At 39.6% G+C, this 20,413-nt stretch overlaps 2 protein-coding genes and 1 long non-coding RNA gene across 6 annotated transcripts in view; 1 reads left to right on the forward strand and 2 right to left on the reverse strand.

Annotated features, from left to right (window-relative positions):
* The window catches only part of LOC103470738 (uncharacterized), a 19,612-nt gene extending 3,723 nt beyond the window's left edge, over window positions 1-15,889 (forward strand). The window contains exon 3 of one of the 2 annotated variants that reach the window (XR_534525.2): window positions 15,805-15,889. This is a non-coding gene — a long non-coding RNA (uncharacterized LOC103470738). Of the gene's footprint in view, window positions 1-6,123; window positions 6,205-15,804 lie in introns of those variants that run through there. The other variant, XR_534526.1, reaches the window with a different exon arrangement.
* On the reverse strand, window positions 3,071-6,851 carry dmrt3a (doublesex and mab-3 related transcription factor 3a). 2 transcript variants are annotated; one of them, XM_017306467.1, is made up of 2 exons: window positions 6,112-6,851; window positions 3,071-4,338 (listed from the first exon to the last, which is right to left on the reverse strand). In XM_017306467.1, exons 1-2 carry the CDS (start codon window positions 6,494-6,496, stop codon window positions 3,281-3,283), a joined length of 1,443 nt encoding a protein of 480 aa, XP_017161956.1. In that variant the 5' UTR covers window positions 6,497-6,851; the 3' UTR covers window positions 3,071-3,280. The 2 variants fall into 2 exon arrangements, with proteins under 2 accessions (XP_017161956.1, XP_008417601.1); XM_008419379.1 differs by having other exon boundaries at window positions 3,071-4,293; window positions 6,106-6,851.
* Window positions 14,503-20,413, reverse strand: part of dmrt1 (doublesex and mab-3 related transcription factor 1) — a 29,022-nt gene continuing 23,111 nt past the window's right edge. For both annotated transcript variants that reach the window (XM_008419378.2, XM_008419377.2), the window contains exon 5: window positions 14,503-15,946. In XM_008419378.2, the coding sequence (XP_008417600.1) occupies window positions 15,801-15,946 (146 nt within the window). In that variant the 3' untranslated portion in view covers window positions 14,503-15,800. The remainder of the gene's footprint in view (window positions 15,947-20,413) is intronic.

A 20,413-nucleotide genomic window follows, 5' to 3' on the forward strand; every position in this document is an offset into this window, starting at 1 on the left:
TTGTAGTTTTGCTGTAGTTTCTTGTGGTTTTGCTGTAGTTTCTTGTAGTTTTGCTGTAGTTTCTTGTAGTTTTGCTGTAGTTTCTTGTAGTTTTGCTGTACCTCTGCGGCCTGGCGGACCGGCAGCGTCTCGTCCCGCTGTAACCGGAGCTGTGGTCACTCAGCGCAGCGGTGCAGCGGGTCGCTGCTACGTTAATTAGCCTCTGACGGACAGACGACACATGCAGCTGAACGTTAAACCAGGCGGGACAGCATTTGTCTCCGACACCTTGACCTCTCATGGCCTAACGTGCAACAAACAGGAGGACGTGTCGGACAGCTGGCAGGAAACTGTCACACACTCCGTGGATCACAGCCGAACATCTGCATTCTTAAATCATTTCCCCACTTTGAAATTTAGCTTCTGAACTTTAAACGTTCTTGATTTTTTAAAAATGTTTCTGTTCTGGTCTGGGCTTCAGATCATCTCCACAGATTCTCTGTCCTGGAAATCACAAACAGACTCAGTAAAGTTTTAATGTTTCCAAAGACGAGCTGAAAGTCCCATTCTGCCCACTAGGGGGCAGAATGGGAACGATAAACAGGACCGGATTCATCAGAAAGGTGCGCCTTCTTTTTCTTTCTTTCTTTCTTTCTTTCTTTCTTTCTTTCTTTCTTTCTTTCTTTCTTTCTTTCTTTCTTTCTTTCTTTCTCAGGGTTTAAATTGTAATTATAAATCTTTTTTTCTAAAAAACTCTACAAACTGAGAAAATAAGAAATGTTAAAATATTTATTTTATTTTTGAATGGATGTTTCCATAATAATCTGGTCCTGTGTGATAAATGGCTGCCGCTGGCCGTTCCATGATTTTTAACTCATTGGAAGGTTTTCAAGGGTTTTCAAGGGTTTCCAAGCTCCAACCACCTGCTCAAGGTCATGGTACGAACTCCCAGTCAGATTTAAATCTGGACTTTGACTAGGCACTTCTGAAATGTTTGTCTGAGTTTATGTTTTAGTCATTCAGGCGTGGACCCGCTGGTATATTTAGAGTCATTGTCTTGCTGTGTAACCCAAATGTTTTTGCTTAAGGACAGGAATCCAGTTTTCCAGACCATCATGCTGCCACCACCATGTTTGACTATCACTATAATCTTTATTTGTTTGTTATACATCAAATATGACAGGAGAAACCTTCCAGGAGTTCCATCTTTATTTTGTTAGTTCACAGAATATTTTCTCAGACGTTTTGTGGGTCATAAAAATGCTTCTGGTCAGAAATGAAGCCCATTTTCATCTAGTCTCTCTTCCTTACTGTTGAATCGTGAACTCTGACCTTATCTGAGGCTTACTGATGTTCTTTTCTGATCTCCAGACTGAGTCATTATAATTGGATAACATTTCACACACTGAGGTTTGCTGGAGTCCCAAAGCTTTAGAAAATGCTTTGCTCCTTTTCCAGACCGATAACTTTCACTAGCTGCGTTTCAAATGTGCACAAAACGTTGTCAATATTCCTCTGATGTTGAAAACAAAACACAATTTCACATTTCCAGCGTTTCCATTAAGTGAGAAACACAATTAAAATCACGCATGAATAAGTTTGTTCCCTCGGAAAATCATTAAAAAATGCTGCGCACCTGCTCCACCATCATCCAACTACTTCCTGTCATCTTCTGGTGGCAACATCCGGTTCTTGGTCATGTGGCTGTGACTCGTAAAAATCAGTTTCCATTGCAGTTTTGCGAGATAAACTAATTTAGGATATTTTTTAAAAGATGTGCAGGGGCACAAACATCGACTATTTAAAATTTTCAAATGGTCGCCATGTTCATATTTAGCCAAGATTGTAACAAATAATCTGTGGGGATAAAAAAACAGATATAAAGCTGAACATTAATAGATCAGACTGCACCTGTTGCTTGTCAACTAATCAGAAATATTGGTAGACTTTTCAATCAATAATTGGGTCGTCTGCAAACATGTACCAGATTATTAAAATTAATCAATAAAAGATTGTTTTTGTCCTTCAAACCTTCTGTTACTGAAAGAAACGGCTTAGAAGAAAACAGTGGCTTGTTTGTATATCTGATTTAATAACGTCAAACGTCTTGAATTTCTCTGTTTCGCCGCTAGATGGCAGCATTTAACACGTTTTTAAGAAACCAAAAGAAAAGCGACGCGCTGCAGCTGGACGGCGCTGCACCAGTGTTTCCATTATACAGACATACAAAGGATGGTTTACTGAATGTTATGCTGGACGGATCTCCACTGTTGCAGTTTATTGTCATTTTAATGCATCAACATTTTGTACATTTCTTGAATGAACCAACTCAGTTGCACATTCCTTTGGATCAGAGTGTTTTTCTTTTTAATAATTGCATTTATGTTGAAATGTTGACCTCACTATACAGTATGTCGCTCTTTATTCCGTTTGTATGTTTTATATTCCTACCTTTGCGTGAAAGTATTACTCATCAGCTGTTTTCATGAGGCAATAAAAGGATATTTCTGTACTGTTTCTTATTATGTGTCCCTAAAAGTGGAGAATCATAAATGAAAGTGATTAAAAATATGAAAAGACGTGAAAAGTTTGTAGATCTTTAAATTGCACGGATCTAATTAATTGCAGAATTATTCCAGTTGTGTCAAAATGAGAAAATAATAATAATAATCCTGATAACAAATCTTTCTGTTTCTACTTTTAAATCCCAAAGAATCAGTTTGATGAGAGAAATCATGGATTATAAATCTGATAATTTCCTACTAAGAAAAAGTTTGAAACGTATGTTTACAAACCTTTCAGTATTTTATTTATCCCTTTTAAACTCGTGTCAGGCAATTTAGTTCCTCTGAAAAATGAAAACAGGTGATCCAATTTAGAAAAGTGAATTAATTTGTTACAAGTAAATGAAGTTCTCATGTTAACTAAAATAAAGTCAGTTGTACATGTAACAAATTAATGTTTTTAAAGGCATGGAGCTCCATCCTCATTTACTGTAAAGGTTCATAAATGCATGAAAAATAATTAATAAATAGCAACTTAGTAAAATTGTCTTGGATTGAAAAGAAGAGCATGACAAACTGTACAGAAATGAAGCTGATCGGGTTTATTTGGCGTTTTGAACATGCAGTTGATCAGAGAAACATGCTGACAGGAAAAAGCTCAGTCCGTTACATTCATCCAGTTTTGGTCAAGTCATCTCGTCCGTGTTGTTCAAACGGTTTAAACAACAGAAACATTTCTGCGTCCTTCCACATCGGCGCGTTTTGTTTTTTTTTTGGTTCCTTAACGGGTCAAAGCCTCAGGTGGACGCGTTCAGGATGCGGGAGTCTGCGGAGTCGGAGCGCTCTTCGTAGTCCTCCTCCGGGGAGTAGAGGCCCGCCTTGGGCCCCAGCGTGCAGCTCTCCTCCTGGATGCTGATGCGCGGCTCCTCGGCGGCTCTGGACGGGATGATCGGGGAGCCGCGGAATACCGAGGCGCCGGCGCCCGCGGGCGCCGCCGGGCCGAAGGGGGAGACGTACTGCGCGGCGGAGCGCAGCTGGTACTGCTGCTGCAGCGCCACGGTGTTCCACAGGGTCACGTCGTTGTGCACGAACGGGCCGCTCTGGCTGCGCGTGAGCGAGCTGCGCAGCATGAGCGGGTAGCGCGCGGGCTGCGGGAAGGACGGGTGCTGCAGCGGGACACCCAGCGCGCCCGACGCGGAGTCCGAGCCGAACCGCAGGGAGTCCGGGACCCGGAAGGCGGAGCCCACGGACCACTTGGCAGAGGAGGACACCGGGTGGTAGGAGCCCAGCGCGTGCTCGAACAGGTGTCCGTTCTGCGGCAGAACCAGGCCGTCCGGTACCGGGTGGGGCTCCGCGTGAGGATGAGCGCTCCCGTCCGGGTTCCGGCTGGACAGCAGCACCTCGATGGCTCCGACCAGATCCCCGCCGCAGCCCCGCAGGATGAGCTCCAGCACCGGCGGCTTGTGCGTGGGGAAGATCTTCTTGAGGACGTCCAGCGGGGGCCGGTTGGCCCGCAGGCTGAGCGGCAGGCTGATGGACCCGGACAGGCCCTCGATCAGCAGGTTCGGCTCCCCGGAAGCGGAGGGGTGTCGCTGCGGACTCTCGGCCTTGGCCTCCTTGTCGGCGCCGCCGGCCTTGGGGAGGCTGTAGCGGCTGTCGTCGGGCTGCGGGGCGGCCTCCGGCGGCTCCGGGGTGTAGCAGGAGTTGGGCTTGGATCCCTCCGGGGAGCTGGCCGGGTCCGGCTCCTTGTCACTGGAGCTGCCGGTGTTCTCACCTCCCGACGCCTCGTCTTGGCCGTCATCCGCAGCTTCTGTCACCCAAACATTTAAAACACATGAAGGAAAACAAAAATCAGCTGGAATAAGACAGGACTGCGCATGCTCAGAGCGGTGGTGGAGAAAGAACAGCTTGAATATCAGAGAAAATGTAATTTATTAAGAGGCGTAAATTTCCACTAAAAAAAATCTCAGTAATTTTTTTAATAAAGGGGAAAAAGGGAAATTTCTCAGTTATAAAGGTCTGAAAAGTTGCTTAGAAAAAAAAGACATTCTGACGTTAATCTCAGACATTTCAGGTAATAAAAACATTTCTGGGGTTTGATTTGTTGTAAATCTTCTAGAAAAATAAAACTCAGAAACCTTCTAGAATCAACGTGAACCTTTCTGAGTCTGCAAAGTCAACATTTGATATTAATCTGATACATTTTCAAGGAAAAAAATGTGAAATTACTGAGTTTGAAATGTTGGCAATTTTCTAAAATCAAGTAAAAAAAGAAAGAAAAGAAAAAAATCTCAGAAAGAACTTGAATTTTTCTGAGTTTCATTTTTTTTTCTCCAGATTTTGTTTTCGGAAATCTTCTCCTTTTTACGATGACAGTAGCAATTTGTTAATATTTAAAACAGGAAATATTAAAGGTGGCCTGATTAAACTGCCATGTTTTCACCTGCAGCTGCTTTTCTTATGCCTCTGATTGTTTTTTATTTGTTTAAAGGTGCAAATAAAATATCCTGTTATTCTCTCGGATGTAGATGTTTTATACTAAACTGTTATAATCTTTCGTCATTTTTCGTTTCATTGAATGATTTAATCAAATAAAATAAAAAATGTTCTCAACCTCGCAGATTTTTAAAGTCATGCCAAAAAGAGGAAAATTCAGATTACAGATTAAGTAATCTGATCCATCATAACTCCAGCTGCATTACGTCATCATCAGATAACATTGTTACCAAGCAACGGCGGAGATTTGTCAGTCATGCAGAAGAAGAGAAAATACAGACAAACTGTTTCCTGTTCGGACCAAAACGTCAATAAATCGACTTTTATAAATAAATGTATATGTATTACTTAAAAATATAAACATTTTAAAAATCTATTTGCTTTTTATTCACCTGAATTTCCTTCTGTTATTGGCAATTTGACCTATTAGACATAATGATATATTAGTATATTTTGATATATTAGTTACATTTGGTCTTTTAATAGAAATCTAAAATAAGTTTTTAAAAATCCTTAATTGTTGTTAAATAATTCTAAAAAGCAAGAATGAGGTTGTTTTTCCCCAGTTATTATAAATGATACAAACACAAAGTATATTCATATTAATTGCGCTTCGTCTGATATTTTATCTCATAAAAGAGTTTGTTTGTTTGTTTGTTTGTTTGTTTGTTTGTTTGTTTGTTTGTTTGTTTAGGTTCGTAATCTTGGAAACTTTTTCATCTTCCTGAGTAATAATTGAGCTTCCGGCTCATCTGCTGTGAAAAGGCGGTTAAATGTAAATAAATAAACTAAACTGTTCGCCATCCATTTGAATTTATTTCTGAATCTTTTCCTTCATTTGTAAATTAAAAACATGTTAAAAGAAGTTCAGAAGTTTATTTTCTCCTTTCCACATTTTCAGTGGTTATTGATTATTATCTGTACATCAGTAAATAAACATTTCAATCATCAATACTTTAATGTTAATGTTTTTTGTCTTGAATGATCTAAAACTCGGAATTTTGCGCGTTGAAAGTGTTGTTATGCTACTATCGAAGGTTTTTGTGATATTTTAACCGGACCAACTTTATAAAAGAAACAACATTTAAATTGAAATGTGCGGGTTTTCAGCTGCTGCTATGGTTACCTGTGCGTGTTTGCGCAGGTTCCGCGCCGCTCCACCGCAGCTCCAGCTCCTCGCTCCTCGCCGGCGGGTCTCCCCGGCTCCCGTCACCGGCCCCGCTCACGCCGATGCCCGGCAGCACCCTGAGGGACTCCGGGATGAGGCTCTCCAGGCTCTCGTTGGCCTGCTGCCGGCGCAGCGCCACCTGCGCCGCCATGACGCGCTGCCGCTCGATGATGAGGATGCACTTCTCGCAGGTGCAATCCTTGAAGCGGCAGTAGCGCTTGTGTCCCTTCAGCCACGACAGGACGCCGTGGTTCCGGCACCGGGCGCACTTGGGCGTCCTCTGGAGCGGTGCGCGGGGCTGCGACACCGGGGCCCCCATGTACAGGTACGGGGATCCGTAACCGTTCATTCTGTCGGCGGGTTTTCCTGTGCGCGCAAGAACATCTGCGGGAGGATTGCGGTGATCAGTCAGGGAGATGGAGCCGGAAGTGCACGCATGACAGGATGAAGACAAGAGGAGTTGGAGCGGAGGATCCACTGACAGCGCAGAGACGCATCACACTGACACCAGCAGCCAAACGCTGCAAAACTTATCCAGGCCAGCAGGGCCGGTCCGAGACTGTTTGGGGCCCCGAGCCGGGTTTTTATCTGGGCTCCGCACAAACCGGCGTGTAAACACCATATGTTAACATTCCTGTAGCTAATTATCATTAGCATCACATCATAAAAAGATCAACCAGTTTTAAAATAAATACATTACATTACTCACATTTTTTACATTTCTTCTGTTAGTATTTTAGCAGATTGTTATTGTTATTTTCTATCATTATCATCTTTAGTTTCTTGTTTTATTTTCTATATTTTTATCTGTTGTTATAAAACAGATTATAAAGAATCTACTTTGTGTACTTTGGCAAGTAGTTGGTAATTATTCTGAGGATGTATCAATTTCTAAAATACCTTTTTGATCACAAAGGGAAATTAAATGTTGCTGTAACTCTGATTTTTCCAGAGTTATTGTAGATAGTGATGGATGTTGGCAGGAATGATTTCCTGCAGCAGTCTGTATTACAGCAAATCTGAAGAAGCCTCTGACTGAAGATGCTCTGTTCTCCTAAGACCGTCTCATGAAGGTCAGGGTTCCACAGTCGCCCCCAGAACAGAACCAGAACCAGAATAAAACCTGAACCAGAAGAGAACCAGAACAGAACCAGAACCAAAACCAGAACAAGAACCAGAATAAAACCTGAACCAGAAGAGAACCAGAACCGGAACAAAACCAGAATAGAACCAGAACCAGAACCAGAATAGAACCAGAACAGAACCAGAATAGAACCAGAACAGAACCAGAACAGAACCGGAACAGAACCAGAATACAACCAGAACCAGAATAGAACCAGAAAAAGAACCAGAACCAGAACAGAACCAGAATAGAACCAGAACAGAACCAGAAAAAGAACCAGAAAAAGAACCAGAACAGAACCAGAACCAGTCTTCTTCATCAGGCTGTTGAGCCTTTTTAGGTCCCTGGTTCTGCTGCCCCAACAACAGACCCAAATAGAGTCCGTTTGTAAATCTTTGTGTTTTTGTTATATAATTTATTTGTTGGTTCTGCACAGCAAGTTGAACAGACACATAAAAACCACAACCTGGTAATTATTGAACTGGTAATTAATATATTTGATTTAACTGAGAACTATTTCAGCGTTCACTTCTCCAACTCATTTTCAAACAGAAAAGTGCTAAGCTACCTATTCTGCTCTTGTTTTCTCTTGTCCTACTGATTTCTTGTTTTATTGTTTTTAAAACTTGTGTTAAAACGAAAAAATATATTTAGCATTTTGTCGTGGGGGCCCCAATCAGCCACTTAGCTCACATGTGCCTTGGGCCGGCCCTGCATGTGAGCAGAACATGGTCCCACTTAACACACAAATGAACAATAAACCCCCCTGAAAGACAGCTGCAGATTTATCCTTCATATTTATCCAACAAACACAATAAATACTGAATAAAAGCTGAATTTAAAGATGCAATTTCAAACAGAGGTGGTTCTTCAGTGAGCTTTTCCCTGGGCCGAGTGGTTATGTCAATTAATCCATGATTTGTGTAAAAATGATCAGAGGAAAATTTTACTAGCTGAGATATTTTAGACTTTTTTATGGGATAAAATTCTTTAAAACCAGCAGGAAAAAAACACTTTTTCACTAAATTGGAGTTTTACAGTAACTGTAAACGGACATTTAATTAATTTCACATAATACAAAGCAATAAAAAAATTGTTTGTAGGTTAACTCAGATATGCATTCAGTTTTTTAAGCTCCTGCTGCCCCCTTACACATTGCACCCTTGGTGCAGAGCCACATCCTCCATTTGAAAATCCTCAGTAGCTACATTTCCATCAGAAATACAGCTAGAAATGCATTTCAGTATTCAGTTAATATCAACAAACACCACAATTTTACAATTAAATAAGTCATTAAAAAACAAGCAACGTCACCATACTAAAACTACTTCCTGTTATCTTCTTCGTGGTTTGCGCCGGTAACATCCGTTGCTGGTCACGTGACTCATGAGCTGCAACAAAAAAAAAAAGTGCTACCATCGCAATTTTGCCAAAACCTTTAATCTACAAACAAGTTTTTTGAAAATATCAGTGTTCCCATTGAGCAATTTTATTTCTGAAATGTCAAATTTCGCCATTTTGTGGTCAAATATTCGTGTTTTATTTTCTGGCCTTTAAGATAAATATCACAACTTGCAGTCAGCACAATAATTTCACAACCTTCTTTATTTGTTAGCAAACATCGCCTTTGTTGCTCTGAAGCTGATTCATTTAATTTCCTGCTCCGTTGCCTTCAGGGCGCAAAAAAAAAAAAAAAAAAAAAAGAATCCAAACAAACAGAACAGACAGCGCGCATGCGCATGGCTTTCGCACCTTTTACACCGCTGTGCATAACTTAGATGATTAGCTCTCCGCGGGTATAAAAGGGCCTTTGGGAACCGCGCGCAGGACGCTGATATGTCCCCTCCGCCGGACTAATAGAGGGCATTGAAACATAACACCGGACAAAGCCGGGGCCCATTTCTGACCGTAAAAAAGGTTTATTCAAGCAAATAATGGGATCCGAGCGGCGCGCCTCGCTCAGAATAAGAGCCCGGTAAACTTCGCCGCATGGAGCCCGTCTCCAGGGCTATTAAGCTTTTAATTGGAAAATAGCAGAGGAAATTTCAAGGTGACTAGAGTGGCTTTGCAGTTTGTGCCGGCCGAGTAGATTTGTGGGAGTTAAAGTACCGGAGGCTTGCGGGGCGAACGCACAATAAATTTATTCATGTTGGGGGAAAACACAAACCGGAATAAAAGTTTACACCGCGCTGATGAGCTTCCCTTTAATTTGATGCGCTGCAAGTTGCGCGCCTGCGAGGCTGTCCTCGTGTTTTATGCTCTGCGCAGTTATTTAGACCCATGTAGGGATCATTACTGGACCGAAATAAACAACTAGCACCGGAAATTAGAGAGCAGTTAAACCGGAAAAGGAGAAACGAACAGAAAAAAAACGCAAACGGCTGAAACGATTAATCGGATTAATCATTGGTTAATTTAGAAATTGATGGATTATAGACTAAAAAAAAAAATTTTCTGAAAGAACAACACAAGCAGAGCAGCAATTAAGCCAAAACCGTGAAAAAAAACAAACATTTGCATTTTAAGATTTCTAATTGAAAGACATTTTGTTAAGTTTTAGTCAATTATTTTTCTTATTTAAAAACAAACTGATTCAGTTGTTTATTTTCATACTTTAATATATATCTACTATTGTACAGAAAATAATTTAGTGTTTGAATAAATCAGCTGAATTTTTATCTGATTAATCGATCAATTGTCAGAAAAATCAATAGAATAATTGATTACTAAAACAATTGTTAGTTAATTAATAAAAGGTCATATGAGGTCAACTTCATATTTCAGATTTAATCTCCAAATTATTCAGAAATGAAACATTTTGAAATTCACAATTAGATATTATACCCTCCTTAAAATTAAAATAAAAATGTGAAAGTTGTTGTTTGTCCTAAAATTATTAATAAAACAAAAATAAATATTGTTTTGTTGTTCTTTTTGCTTTTTGTAACATTTGGTAATTTTCCACCACCAACAAGTCATTTAAAACAAAAAATCTTGAAAAACATAAGTAACACAAATAAAAATAAACTAACAGTTTTCTCCATTTGAGCTCATCACTTCCTCATTGTGGTGCATCCTGGGAAAAGGTTCCCGCTCCCGCCTTTTTCTTTAAAGTGATAAAAACCATCGTCTTGGAGGTGTGACAAAGTTAAAGGGGCGGTATCATGTAAAACCTTTTTAGCTTTACGTCATTTATGATGTTATTCACTCATCAAAACATACTGTTGCTCTGACTCTTTCATGTTTGAGAAATCATTTAAATCTCCATGGCAACCAGTCAGCTGCCCAAAATGCCTGAGTGGACCTAGCTCCGCCTTCAAGAAACAGCTCCTCCCCCGCTCAGCTCCTTCAGACTAGCCAGCAGCAGCTAGCAGACAGGAGCTGCTGAGCTCAATAGCAGGTCGGTTTATTTTTCACTAACTCACATATTGAAGCTCAATTAATATTTATTTGACTTAACGAGTAGCTCGCTAGTTGATCCTGTGATTTTACGACAAAGTTAATAAGGAAGCATCTCGGTGCAGATGCTGCATCATGCCAGCGTCATGAAGTGACGTTCTGACGGACCTGAGGTACTTCCCATGATGCATCAGTGCATGTTGTGGTGGGATGCTGCTGCTGCTGGTGGGTAAAAAAAGGTGAGGAAATGAGCGGAAGAGACAGAAAACCTACCTTAGTGCGTCTGCGTGTTTTAGATGCACCTGCTGGGAGTGAACGGGTCAGAACCGGGTTCTGCAGAACTTGATGGCCGATGTGATGGTGGGGATTTTCCTGAGCTCTCTGTTTTGTTTGAGTTAAGAAATAAAATAATTAGAATTTGAAGTGAAGCTAAAAACCGGGCCAGGTGAGGAGTTCTGGGTTTTTCTGACCTTTTTGAGTCCATCTTCGTGTTGCAGAGCTCCAAATTTTTAATTGTGTAATAATTTTAATGTTCTCATATTTTTTATGTGAGGAACGAGGCGAGAGCTTAGGGGTCGTCATAGCAACTCCTCAGCAACTGGCTGCCAAGATGGCCGTCAGTTACAAAGTTCCCAGAAGTGTGACGCCCGCAGGAGAGTTATGCATTGGTGTTTGAGTTTTAATATTTAACATAAACAGTAATTCAAAGTTGGGTTCTGCAGCGTGAAGAGGCGACCTGACAGTTATTCTGTTTTAATGACCTCGGGGTGGAGCGGACCTCCTGACCTCGGCTCATTATGAGCGGCTGATTGGGGGCGGCGCCGCCACTCAGGACTCCTGTCACGGAGAGGCTGATTTAAAATCCCCAAACCCATTCAGAGGAACGGGGTTGACATCTGGATTAGAGAGAGAGAGATCAGTCATTCTGCAGCCGGAAAAACAGCCACTGACGCGTCTGTAACTCGGCTTTATTCTGAGTTAAATTCCTGATTTAACCTCAAGGGTTTATTTCTATTAAAGTCATATCATGTATTTTAACTCAAGTGACAGTGAAAAGTAGCCGTCCAAGAAGTTACTCGAGTAAAAAAGTATTTGGTAAAAATCTACTCAGGTATTAAGAATCAAATTATAGTCATTTAATATTTAAAATGACACCATCAGAAAGATCAAAAATGTAAAATTCAGTGGAAGTTTTGGTATTTTAAGGATAAAAATGACAATAATTTACATAAGTAACAAAAATATAACAAAATCAGACAAAATAATTTTCCCAAATCAGTTTCTTTCAGTAAAAAACTTTAACAAAACCTGCAGGTCTGTGTCTGGTTAAAACATGCTTGGTTTTCATTCAGTGGGTGGAAAATCCAGAGATGTGACTCCAGTTAAGAGCAGCGCTACTTTATAATAAAATTACTCAAATAAGAGGAATAAGCAAAGTGCAGTAAAAACACTCCTAAAAGTAAATTATTCCCAAAAGGTTACTCAAGTAAATGTAACTATTCTACCCAATTCTGACCACAAAACATTTTCCCATAAGAGAAATAATCTGCCAATGGAGCTGGAACTGTTTCATCTTTTTATTTAAGTTACTTTTTTACTTCTAGTAGTAAAAATTAAGTAGTTATTTGAATAACTTTTTAAAAAGTTACTCAAATAGATAAAATAATTACTGCCAAACTCCACTATATCTCAAGAAACGCAATGTGAAATTAACCCTTTGTGCCGAGATAAAATCCAGAAATGTGCTAAAATAAATCAGATTTTCTGCCTGATTCTGTCATGAAGCGTCTTTAAAACTCTCCTCCGCAGCTTTTTAAACATTTCCTCCTTCACCTCTGAGCCCCGCAGACTTCCTGTCAGTAACGAGCCGCCATCACTCTGCCAGCCGCGATCCGGCCTGATTTTATCTATCACCGGAAGCCGTGATTCATGGAGGCCGAGGCAGCTCAAGGAAAAGCGACCCTGTGACACTTTCTACCCGCCGCTGTACACGGGCCGGCAGCTACAGAAGGACAAGTCAGCGGCAGCGGTGATAAAACGGCCTTCCTTAACTAAACTCGTAAAGCACAAGGCGATAAAACTCAATCTTCTGTAAAATCCAATTAAGTCATTATCTGACTGATTGTATCTTTAATTGAAAACAGAAGTGACAGTAAATTTCAGTGATATATCAGGATCAATCGATACTGCCGCACAATCTGGTCTCAAGAGGTGATTTATAATGTCAAAGCTTATAGGTAACTCCACATTCTTCTCTCTAAAACCACTGGTGGATGAAATTAAGAGTAAGTGCGTTTCATAAAAAAACAAGACGGTCATGTTATTGATTACAGCAGATGGGGCAGAATCCGATGAACACCGTGCTGGAAAAGAAAATACAAGTAATTTTCTTTGTCTGGTTTTATGTTGTCCCCAGGACGGCTTCACATTTACACTTCATCACTTCGCAGCACTTTTATTCCACTAAAACATGTAGCGACGTAAACATGAAAGCTCCAAATTACGTCTGTGGCCAACGCGTTGGAAACGAATCCTAATAAATTTAGAGTGGAAAAGCAAAGTTCCACTTACATCCATTTCAGGCATCCAAGAAAAATGATTAAAATCCTCAGACGATCACGTATTTAGTGAGAGATTGATTAGTTTGACATTTTACAGTGCTTGCCACTTTAATTAGGACCTCGTTAAAATAAAGTTATGTTTTACTTGCTCTTTCAAAAACGCTTATAACTGCCTGTTTTAATATTTTACGTAAATATAATATGCACAGTGGAAACCGACTGAGCCGCAAATGTGTTTTCTTTTGAATATTTTAGATATAATCTAAGGTAAAGGTAATTATAAAGCACATTTTCAGGAACAAGGCAATACAAATCTATGAACAAAAGTCTGAATATGCAAATTTATGCAAATAATACGGAGCAAAAATAACTATAATCAGTTAGAGGATCTTTTAGTTAATGTTTCTGCTAGCTCAGAAGTTAACACTAAACATAAACATTAGCTATGCTAACGCTAGTGGACGCTAATGCTAAAGTGCTAACTTCAATTCAAATTATATCTACCCTTTTGACATAATAATTTACATGTTCTAGTAATAATGCTTATATCTTGTTCTTGTTTGTTTGTGTATCTTTTTTTCTCAGAATGATGGAGGATCTGGAAAACTCATTAAAATGCCAGAAAATGTTGAAGAAAATTAAAACTGGCCAAATCATCTCAGATAGTTTCCAAATGAGCAAAAAGTGACTGAAGAAATGAAGAAAGTCTTAAATGTTCAAATTGCTCTTCAAGTGGGGATTTTTTTAAAATATTCAGATTTGATAAGTCAAATCTGAAAATAATATGTGATTCAAATGTAAACCATTTATTGCTGAAATAATAAAAAAAAGATCCTTATTTTAAATATACTTTCCAAAGTTTTCAGCCAGATGTGAGGCGTTTCTCCATAAATGTTGTGTTATCGAGCGATGCTTCAGCTCACTCTACAAGGTCGTCCCAAAGTGGGTAAAAAATTGTAAACAATAACCGGCGTGCGGCGCCAACACCTCTGCTGAGAAGGGGTTAAATATACAATACACATGCAAATCCAGAGGAATAAAGGAGGCCATAAATAAGCATCCGGCTCATCATCACACGCCCACAGAGGGAAGAGCAGCGAGATTTACGACCTGCCGCTTCGCTCCGCTTTTTTCAAACCCGGAGACAAACATTTCTAAAACAACTCGGACTCAACATTTATCACACTGCTGTTCAGGAAAAAATAAATAAAATCTTCGTCTTTTTGTGCAAAGTTAAAAAAAAAAAAAAATTTAAAATGAATTTCACAGATGTGAGATTAATGAGATTTATTTGCACCTGATGTGATTCTGTTGGAAAAACAACATCGTGTCTGATTGGAAAAATCAAAATATATGTCAGAAGGGAGCATACAGCAAGATCCAGCGACATCTAGTGGCTGATTGGCAAATTACAACAAAAAAAAGAAAATAAAACTCCTCTGCTCCAAAACGTTCAGAGTGATTAATACAAATCTTGTTTATTATAAAATGAAAATAAATGGAAAACTGCTCAACATAGCAGAAAAAAACAATCCTTAAACAGAGAAAATTAACCTACTGGATTAAAAAAAATACACCAAAGTAAAGTTGCATTATTTATATTGTGTAAAATGTCAAATTAATGCACACAATAAGTCCAATTAACCAAATTTCATTACTTAATTTAAAGAAATAAAACCTTGATTCCAGTGTTTCAGGATGTAGTTTATCAAAACATACAAGCTTGACCAATACAGCGACCCTAAAGTTTACACACCTGTTAAAGTCCCAGGTTTCTGTTGGGAAAAAATGATAAATCTTTAACTTTTCCACATATAATGAAGCTCTAAACCCTCAGAATGAACCTGGAAGTGAATCTCTTAGAGGGGAAAAAGCTGTTTACACGCAGTCATGTCTTCACCATAGTTGGATTAGAGAAAACGTCTACACTGCAAAAACACAAAACCTTACCAAGTATTTTTGTCTAGTTTCTAATTCAGATATCTTGATGCATCTAAAATGAGACAAAACTAACTAATAATTAATGCAGCAAGAACTGTGAGCTAGTTTTGAATCAATAATTCCCTAGTATTGATGAAAAAGTTCTAGCTATTTCACTAATGAAGTGGTAAATATGACAGTCAATCTGCCAGTGAAACAAGTTTATTTTTAATCAATATCAACGACGTACTGACTTAAAACAAGCTCCTTATAAGTGTTATATTTGCACATACAGACCAAAAATACTTTTTGCAGTGTTGTATAAATTTTTCTGATAATAAATGATCTTTAACTGAATTGCACACATATATTCCAACTTTAGGTGTAAAATGTGTTGAAATAATAAGTCAAGGTGTAGCAGGTGTGTAAACTTTTGAGAGTACTGCATTTTATTTTGTGTAATCTAATTCAGTCTTGATTTTTTTCTAATTAGGAATCATAAAAAATAGTCAAGTTTTGGATGATTAACTCCCTTCAGTTACGAACAGAGAGACTCAGAGCAGAACAGAAATCAGGAACAAAAATCTGCTTCAACAGCTGAACAGTTTTGAGTTCAGGTGAGAACTTATCGTGGCATTCTTCTTCTTCTTCTAGTTGCTGGTGTCGCCGCTGATGGTGTCGACGGTGAAGCTGGCCGCCTGGCCGCCGGCCTCGCACTCGGCCTTGTCGTCGTTTAGAACCAGAGCGCTCATGGAGCGGCAGGTCATGGTGGAGTCGTAGCTGGTGGGTGAAAACGCTGCGGGGAGAAACACAGTCAGAGTTCACTTTCAGAACAGGTTTCACTTCAATATTCCATATTTATTCTGATTATCTGAGTTCATTTTCCTCTTTTAAAGTGTGGACGGATAAACTGATATGTTTAGGGTCGGCCATTTTGCCATCAGTCCTGCTAAATAAAACTCGTTTAGAGCCGCAACTGTTACATGATCTTTTGATAAATATCTACAAAAGGAAAACTGTTCATCGTTTTATGTCTCTTTCTGAAGCTCCGCCTCCAGGAAGTCATCACAACATGGCTCCTCTATTAACAACGTTTCTACCAGCGTTGCTCTGAGATGTAGCTCCTTACATGAGCTCAGCAGGTGTTTGCTAATTGCTCATGGCTAGTCTGAAGGAGCTGAGTGGGGAAGGAGCTGCGTCTGGAAGGCGGGGCTAGGTCCACCCAGGTGTTTTGCCATGGAGATAAAAGGATTTCTCAGACATGCATGAAAGAATCAAGGCAAAGCTCCATTTATTAGTGAGAGAACAACATTATAACATGATGTAAACCTAAAAAATGTTTAAATAATACTGCTCCTTTATCTCCTGTTGAATCTTTTAAAATGCAGCAAAAACCTTTTAATTTAAGCAAACTTTTATTTTGAAGGGGGGATTTGTGACCTTTCCTATTATTCTGTTCCTGTTTGTTTGCTTTTTTAAATATTTAAAGTCATTATGTTTACGTTTGCAATGAAGAAGAATGTGTGAAATGTCATTTTTATTAGCTACTTTATTCCACAGAATATTTACAGATAATCTGTAATGTTTATTTTGAAGGATCCCTGTCAGATGACACAAATGAAATCCGTCCAGTCGTAGTAGCTTTTCCCGCTCTCCTCTCCTCAGCAGAGCTGGGAAGAAAAACAGGAGTAATTTTTCTCCTCATTAACTTCCTGATTGGTTTCGGACTCCGACTTTTGCTCGTCTGCAGTTTGTCACCAGTTCAGAACTGACAGCTCGATCGTTAACACTAATGTTGGAGTAGCTTTTGTTCCTCGGCGCTCTGTTTGTACAGCAGTAACAGCAGCGTGGTGAATTAGCACGCTCACTGTTAATTCTGCCTCCGTTCATCAGCAGGAAATCTACGACGCCATTAAAGGCTGGAACCGAGCGGACGTGTTCGTTTCCGCTGGGACGTTAAATCACGACACGTGTTCTTGGCATCGTTCGCCTATCCTCTGCCCTGCTGCGCAGTTAAACCACTGAAACAGCAGAAAGCCTTGTTCTCAATTAGCAGTGGAGGCCTGTTGGTTTGCTAACCAAATGTCAGCTGATTGTTGGTATCTGCATGTTTATCTGTGTCTCACTTATTGCAGAGATGATCTCATTTCATACCCAACGTTTCCAGGAGAAAAAAAATCCAGCTTCCCTTTGTCCAATCAGGGGATTTTTTTGACATCCGATGATTTAAAGTAATTCTCTGTCATCTATTTTACTGTAAAAAATGATGTTAACACAAAACAAACAATATAGTCTGTCTTTATGAGAACATGGAGAACAGAATCTGGAAATAGTGAGTTCTCCTGATTCCTTCCACCGTCAAATCGTAACTCTTAACGGTTACTCTAACGATGCTTTCAAACCAGTAGACTCAGTTTGATTGGGATCAAAATATCTTCCATTTTCCCACAGCTCTGAGCCAAACCAACCAAACCCTTTGAGCAACCTGTTCCCCTCCTGGCCTGTGGGGGCGCTGCACCAAGAATCACAGAAGGGAATGACACAAAAACCTCTGAAGAAGAGACTGAATACAACTTCCTTCTTCATAAAACGTAAACAATAATGGAGTGGCATCAGATTTTAGTGGCTGTAGGATTTCATGAGCCATTTCTCCCGCTAGCGCTAGTTAGCGCGTTTGGTTTGGTGGTATTTACCCAGAATTCCCTGCGCTGTCGTCCACTTCCTGCTATTGGAGCGGTCTCCGGCTGTTTCACATTCACAGCCGAATCGTTCACTTCAACTAAACCAAGACCTGCTTTGCTCTGTTGGTCTGCACCAGTTCGATTACGAACCTCCTGAAACGAACCCAACGCGACGCCGACGACCAGGAAACGACGACGGATGGTTGGTACATTGTGAAAACTTTGGAAAATTCAAAATCAAGCGATGGGTTTGAGTGTATTTATCATCATAATACATCAAAAATCGTTGTGTACCGATACAAATAGCAGCAATTCTGAATGTGAGAGTGTCGGAACGTTGTGTGAAATGGAAATAAAACCTGGATGTATTGACTTACAAATCTCACAAACAATTCAGGAGGCAGTTTGTAACAAGACAAACTTCACCTGAGAAAGTTTTGTTTCTGGAATGAACTTCTGCCCTCCTCGCAGTCACTCAGCACTATATATATAAGGTTTCTAAACTATTAAACTGTCTTTGTGTGGACTAACAAAAGGAAGCTTTTTTAACCTCCCACTTGTCCTGTGGGGAAAAGGAGGGAGGCTTTCAATGAAGGTGCAATCATTTCTGCTGCTGCCAAGAAACGGGGGGGGGAACAAAAGCCCAGATGTGAGAGTAGATGGTAATTCGGTCTGATCCAGAGGGGATAAGAGCTCTGTGGCTTTCATACTCCACACTCACCACCCGTACCGATCCAACGAGATAACGCTCAAGTAAACACAGAAATCTGCCAAGACACAAATCAAATATAACTTGCCTTAGTAGCGTTAAATACGAAGAGACAGTTAGGAAAATATCACTCAGTACTTCTGATTTTAGCTTTGAAAACAATCGATTTGCACTTAAGTGAGCAGAATTTAGAGCAGCACTTATTGTCACATGGGTTAAAAACGGTGAAAATAAAAAAAACTAAAATAAAAGCTTATAAAATGGTTCGATTTTGTAGGAAAAGCTTTTGGCTTTAAATAAATCTATTCTCAGTTTAAGAACAGGATCTGAGTCTCGGTCTGTCCTGACAAAACATTTCTGTTATTGTAATAAATTATATTATTGTTGTTTTGACACCATTTTCAAGTAAAATAAAGGTAATAATGGAAGAAGACATCCTCAACTTTGAAGTCTAATGAGCATTTAACACTGGAACATTTTAAATATCCAAAATAAAGAAACAAAAACAACAGAAACAACAAATAAAGTAAATTATGAAGTCTCTGTAAATAAAAGTATCCTTAAAAAAACGGCTTAGTTGAGACCAAAACACCAGACTTTTATCATCCAGGTTTTGTAGAAAAAGAGAAAACAGAAAAACAATAAGTGATGCAGAGGGAAATTAATTAGTTTGGTTTAATGTATCATGTGATTAATTGATTAATTGATTTATTGCAACGGGCCTATTTTTTTCAAAATGTTTGGTATATTTAGCTAAGTTTAATAAATCAGATAAAAGCTGGTTTGGGTGCAGCAAAGTCAGCTTTATATTGAAAGTGTCTGGATAAACGTGGTTGTATTTACTGTAAAGGCTTAGCTATACAAAGACAAATGCTCTGTGTTGTACTTTACATTTTAATCTTAAGGAAATCAAGTCGGAAATAATTTTACCCTTATTGGAAATAAAATGGAGGAGTCAAATTTGCATCGTTCTTTAATTGCAGCACAAATTCAGAGAAAGGGCCACAAATGGCCCCCGGGCCGCAGTTTGGACCCCCTGACTCAAAGTAAGAACCTGTGAGACAGAAGATCCGTTCTTCACCTGTGTGAATGTGTGGGAGGCGTTCAGGGCCGGCAGCGTTTAGTGAGGCTGTTATGAAGGAGAAAAAATTAAATCGCCGGGATGAAGAGTTGCCTGTCACATGACAAGGTTGCCCTGAGATTAAATGGCGGCCATTAAAATGATACGAGGTGTGTCTAAAAAAAAAAAAAAAAAAAAAAGAAGCAGGCCCGGTCGGACCCATGTGTGTCCAGCTTGTAAAGATGGACGCTCCCGTCTGTGGCTGCTCATCACGCCATCGGAGCGGCTGCAGGACTTAATGGCCCAGAAAACGGAGCCAGAGAGCAGCCGGGCGGCCGGGCGTTAAACAGCGAACGCACTCAGCCGACGTTCAGCAGGCCAGATCCTCACCAACACGCTGCAAACACACTGAACCGCACCAGGTAGTTTCTGCTAAAAACACACTTTAAATAAGATTAAACTCACCAGCAGCTTGTTTTAAGTCAGTAATTTGTTAAAGCAGATGTGGACAGAGAAGAAAAAAACTGTACTCAAGTAAGAGCAGCACTACTTTAATATATTTACACTCAAAAGTAAAAGTGAAAAGTATCCATCCAGGAAATTACTACAGTAAGAGTAAAAAACTATTTGGTAAAAAGTCTTATCAAATACTGATCAAATGATCAATCATGTACTATTTAAAAATTACCTCATCAGACGGACCAAAATGTAAAGTTAAGTGGAAATTTTAAGGATAAAAATGACAATAATTAATAAGTAACAAAAAATAACAAAGTAATTTTTTTCAAAATGAGTTTCAATAAAAATGTTATG

This window comes from Poecilia reticulata, linkage group LG9, assembly GCF_000633615.1.
Source record: "Poecilia reticulata strain Guanapo linkage group LG9, Guppy_female_1.0+MT, whole genome shotgun sequence".
In the NCBI taxonomy this organism is placed as follows: domain Eukaryota; kingdom Metazoa; phylum Chordata; class Actinopteri; order Cyprinodontiformes; family Poeciliidae; genus Poecilia; species Poecilia reticulata.

What these genes read in the sequence shown, in the direction of transcription:
- dmrt3a (XM_017306467.1), bottom strand. Translation starts at nt 6,496, where the DNA reads ATGAACGGTTACGGATCCCCGTACCTGTACATGGGGGCCCCGGTGTCG. An exon ending in CGCGGAACCTGCGCAAACAC is followed by an intron (nt 4,339 to 6,111) that starts GCACAGGTAACC and finishes GTCTTATTCCAG; the next exon opens with CTGATTTTTGTTTTCCTTCA.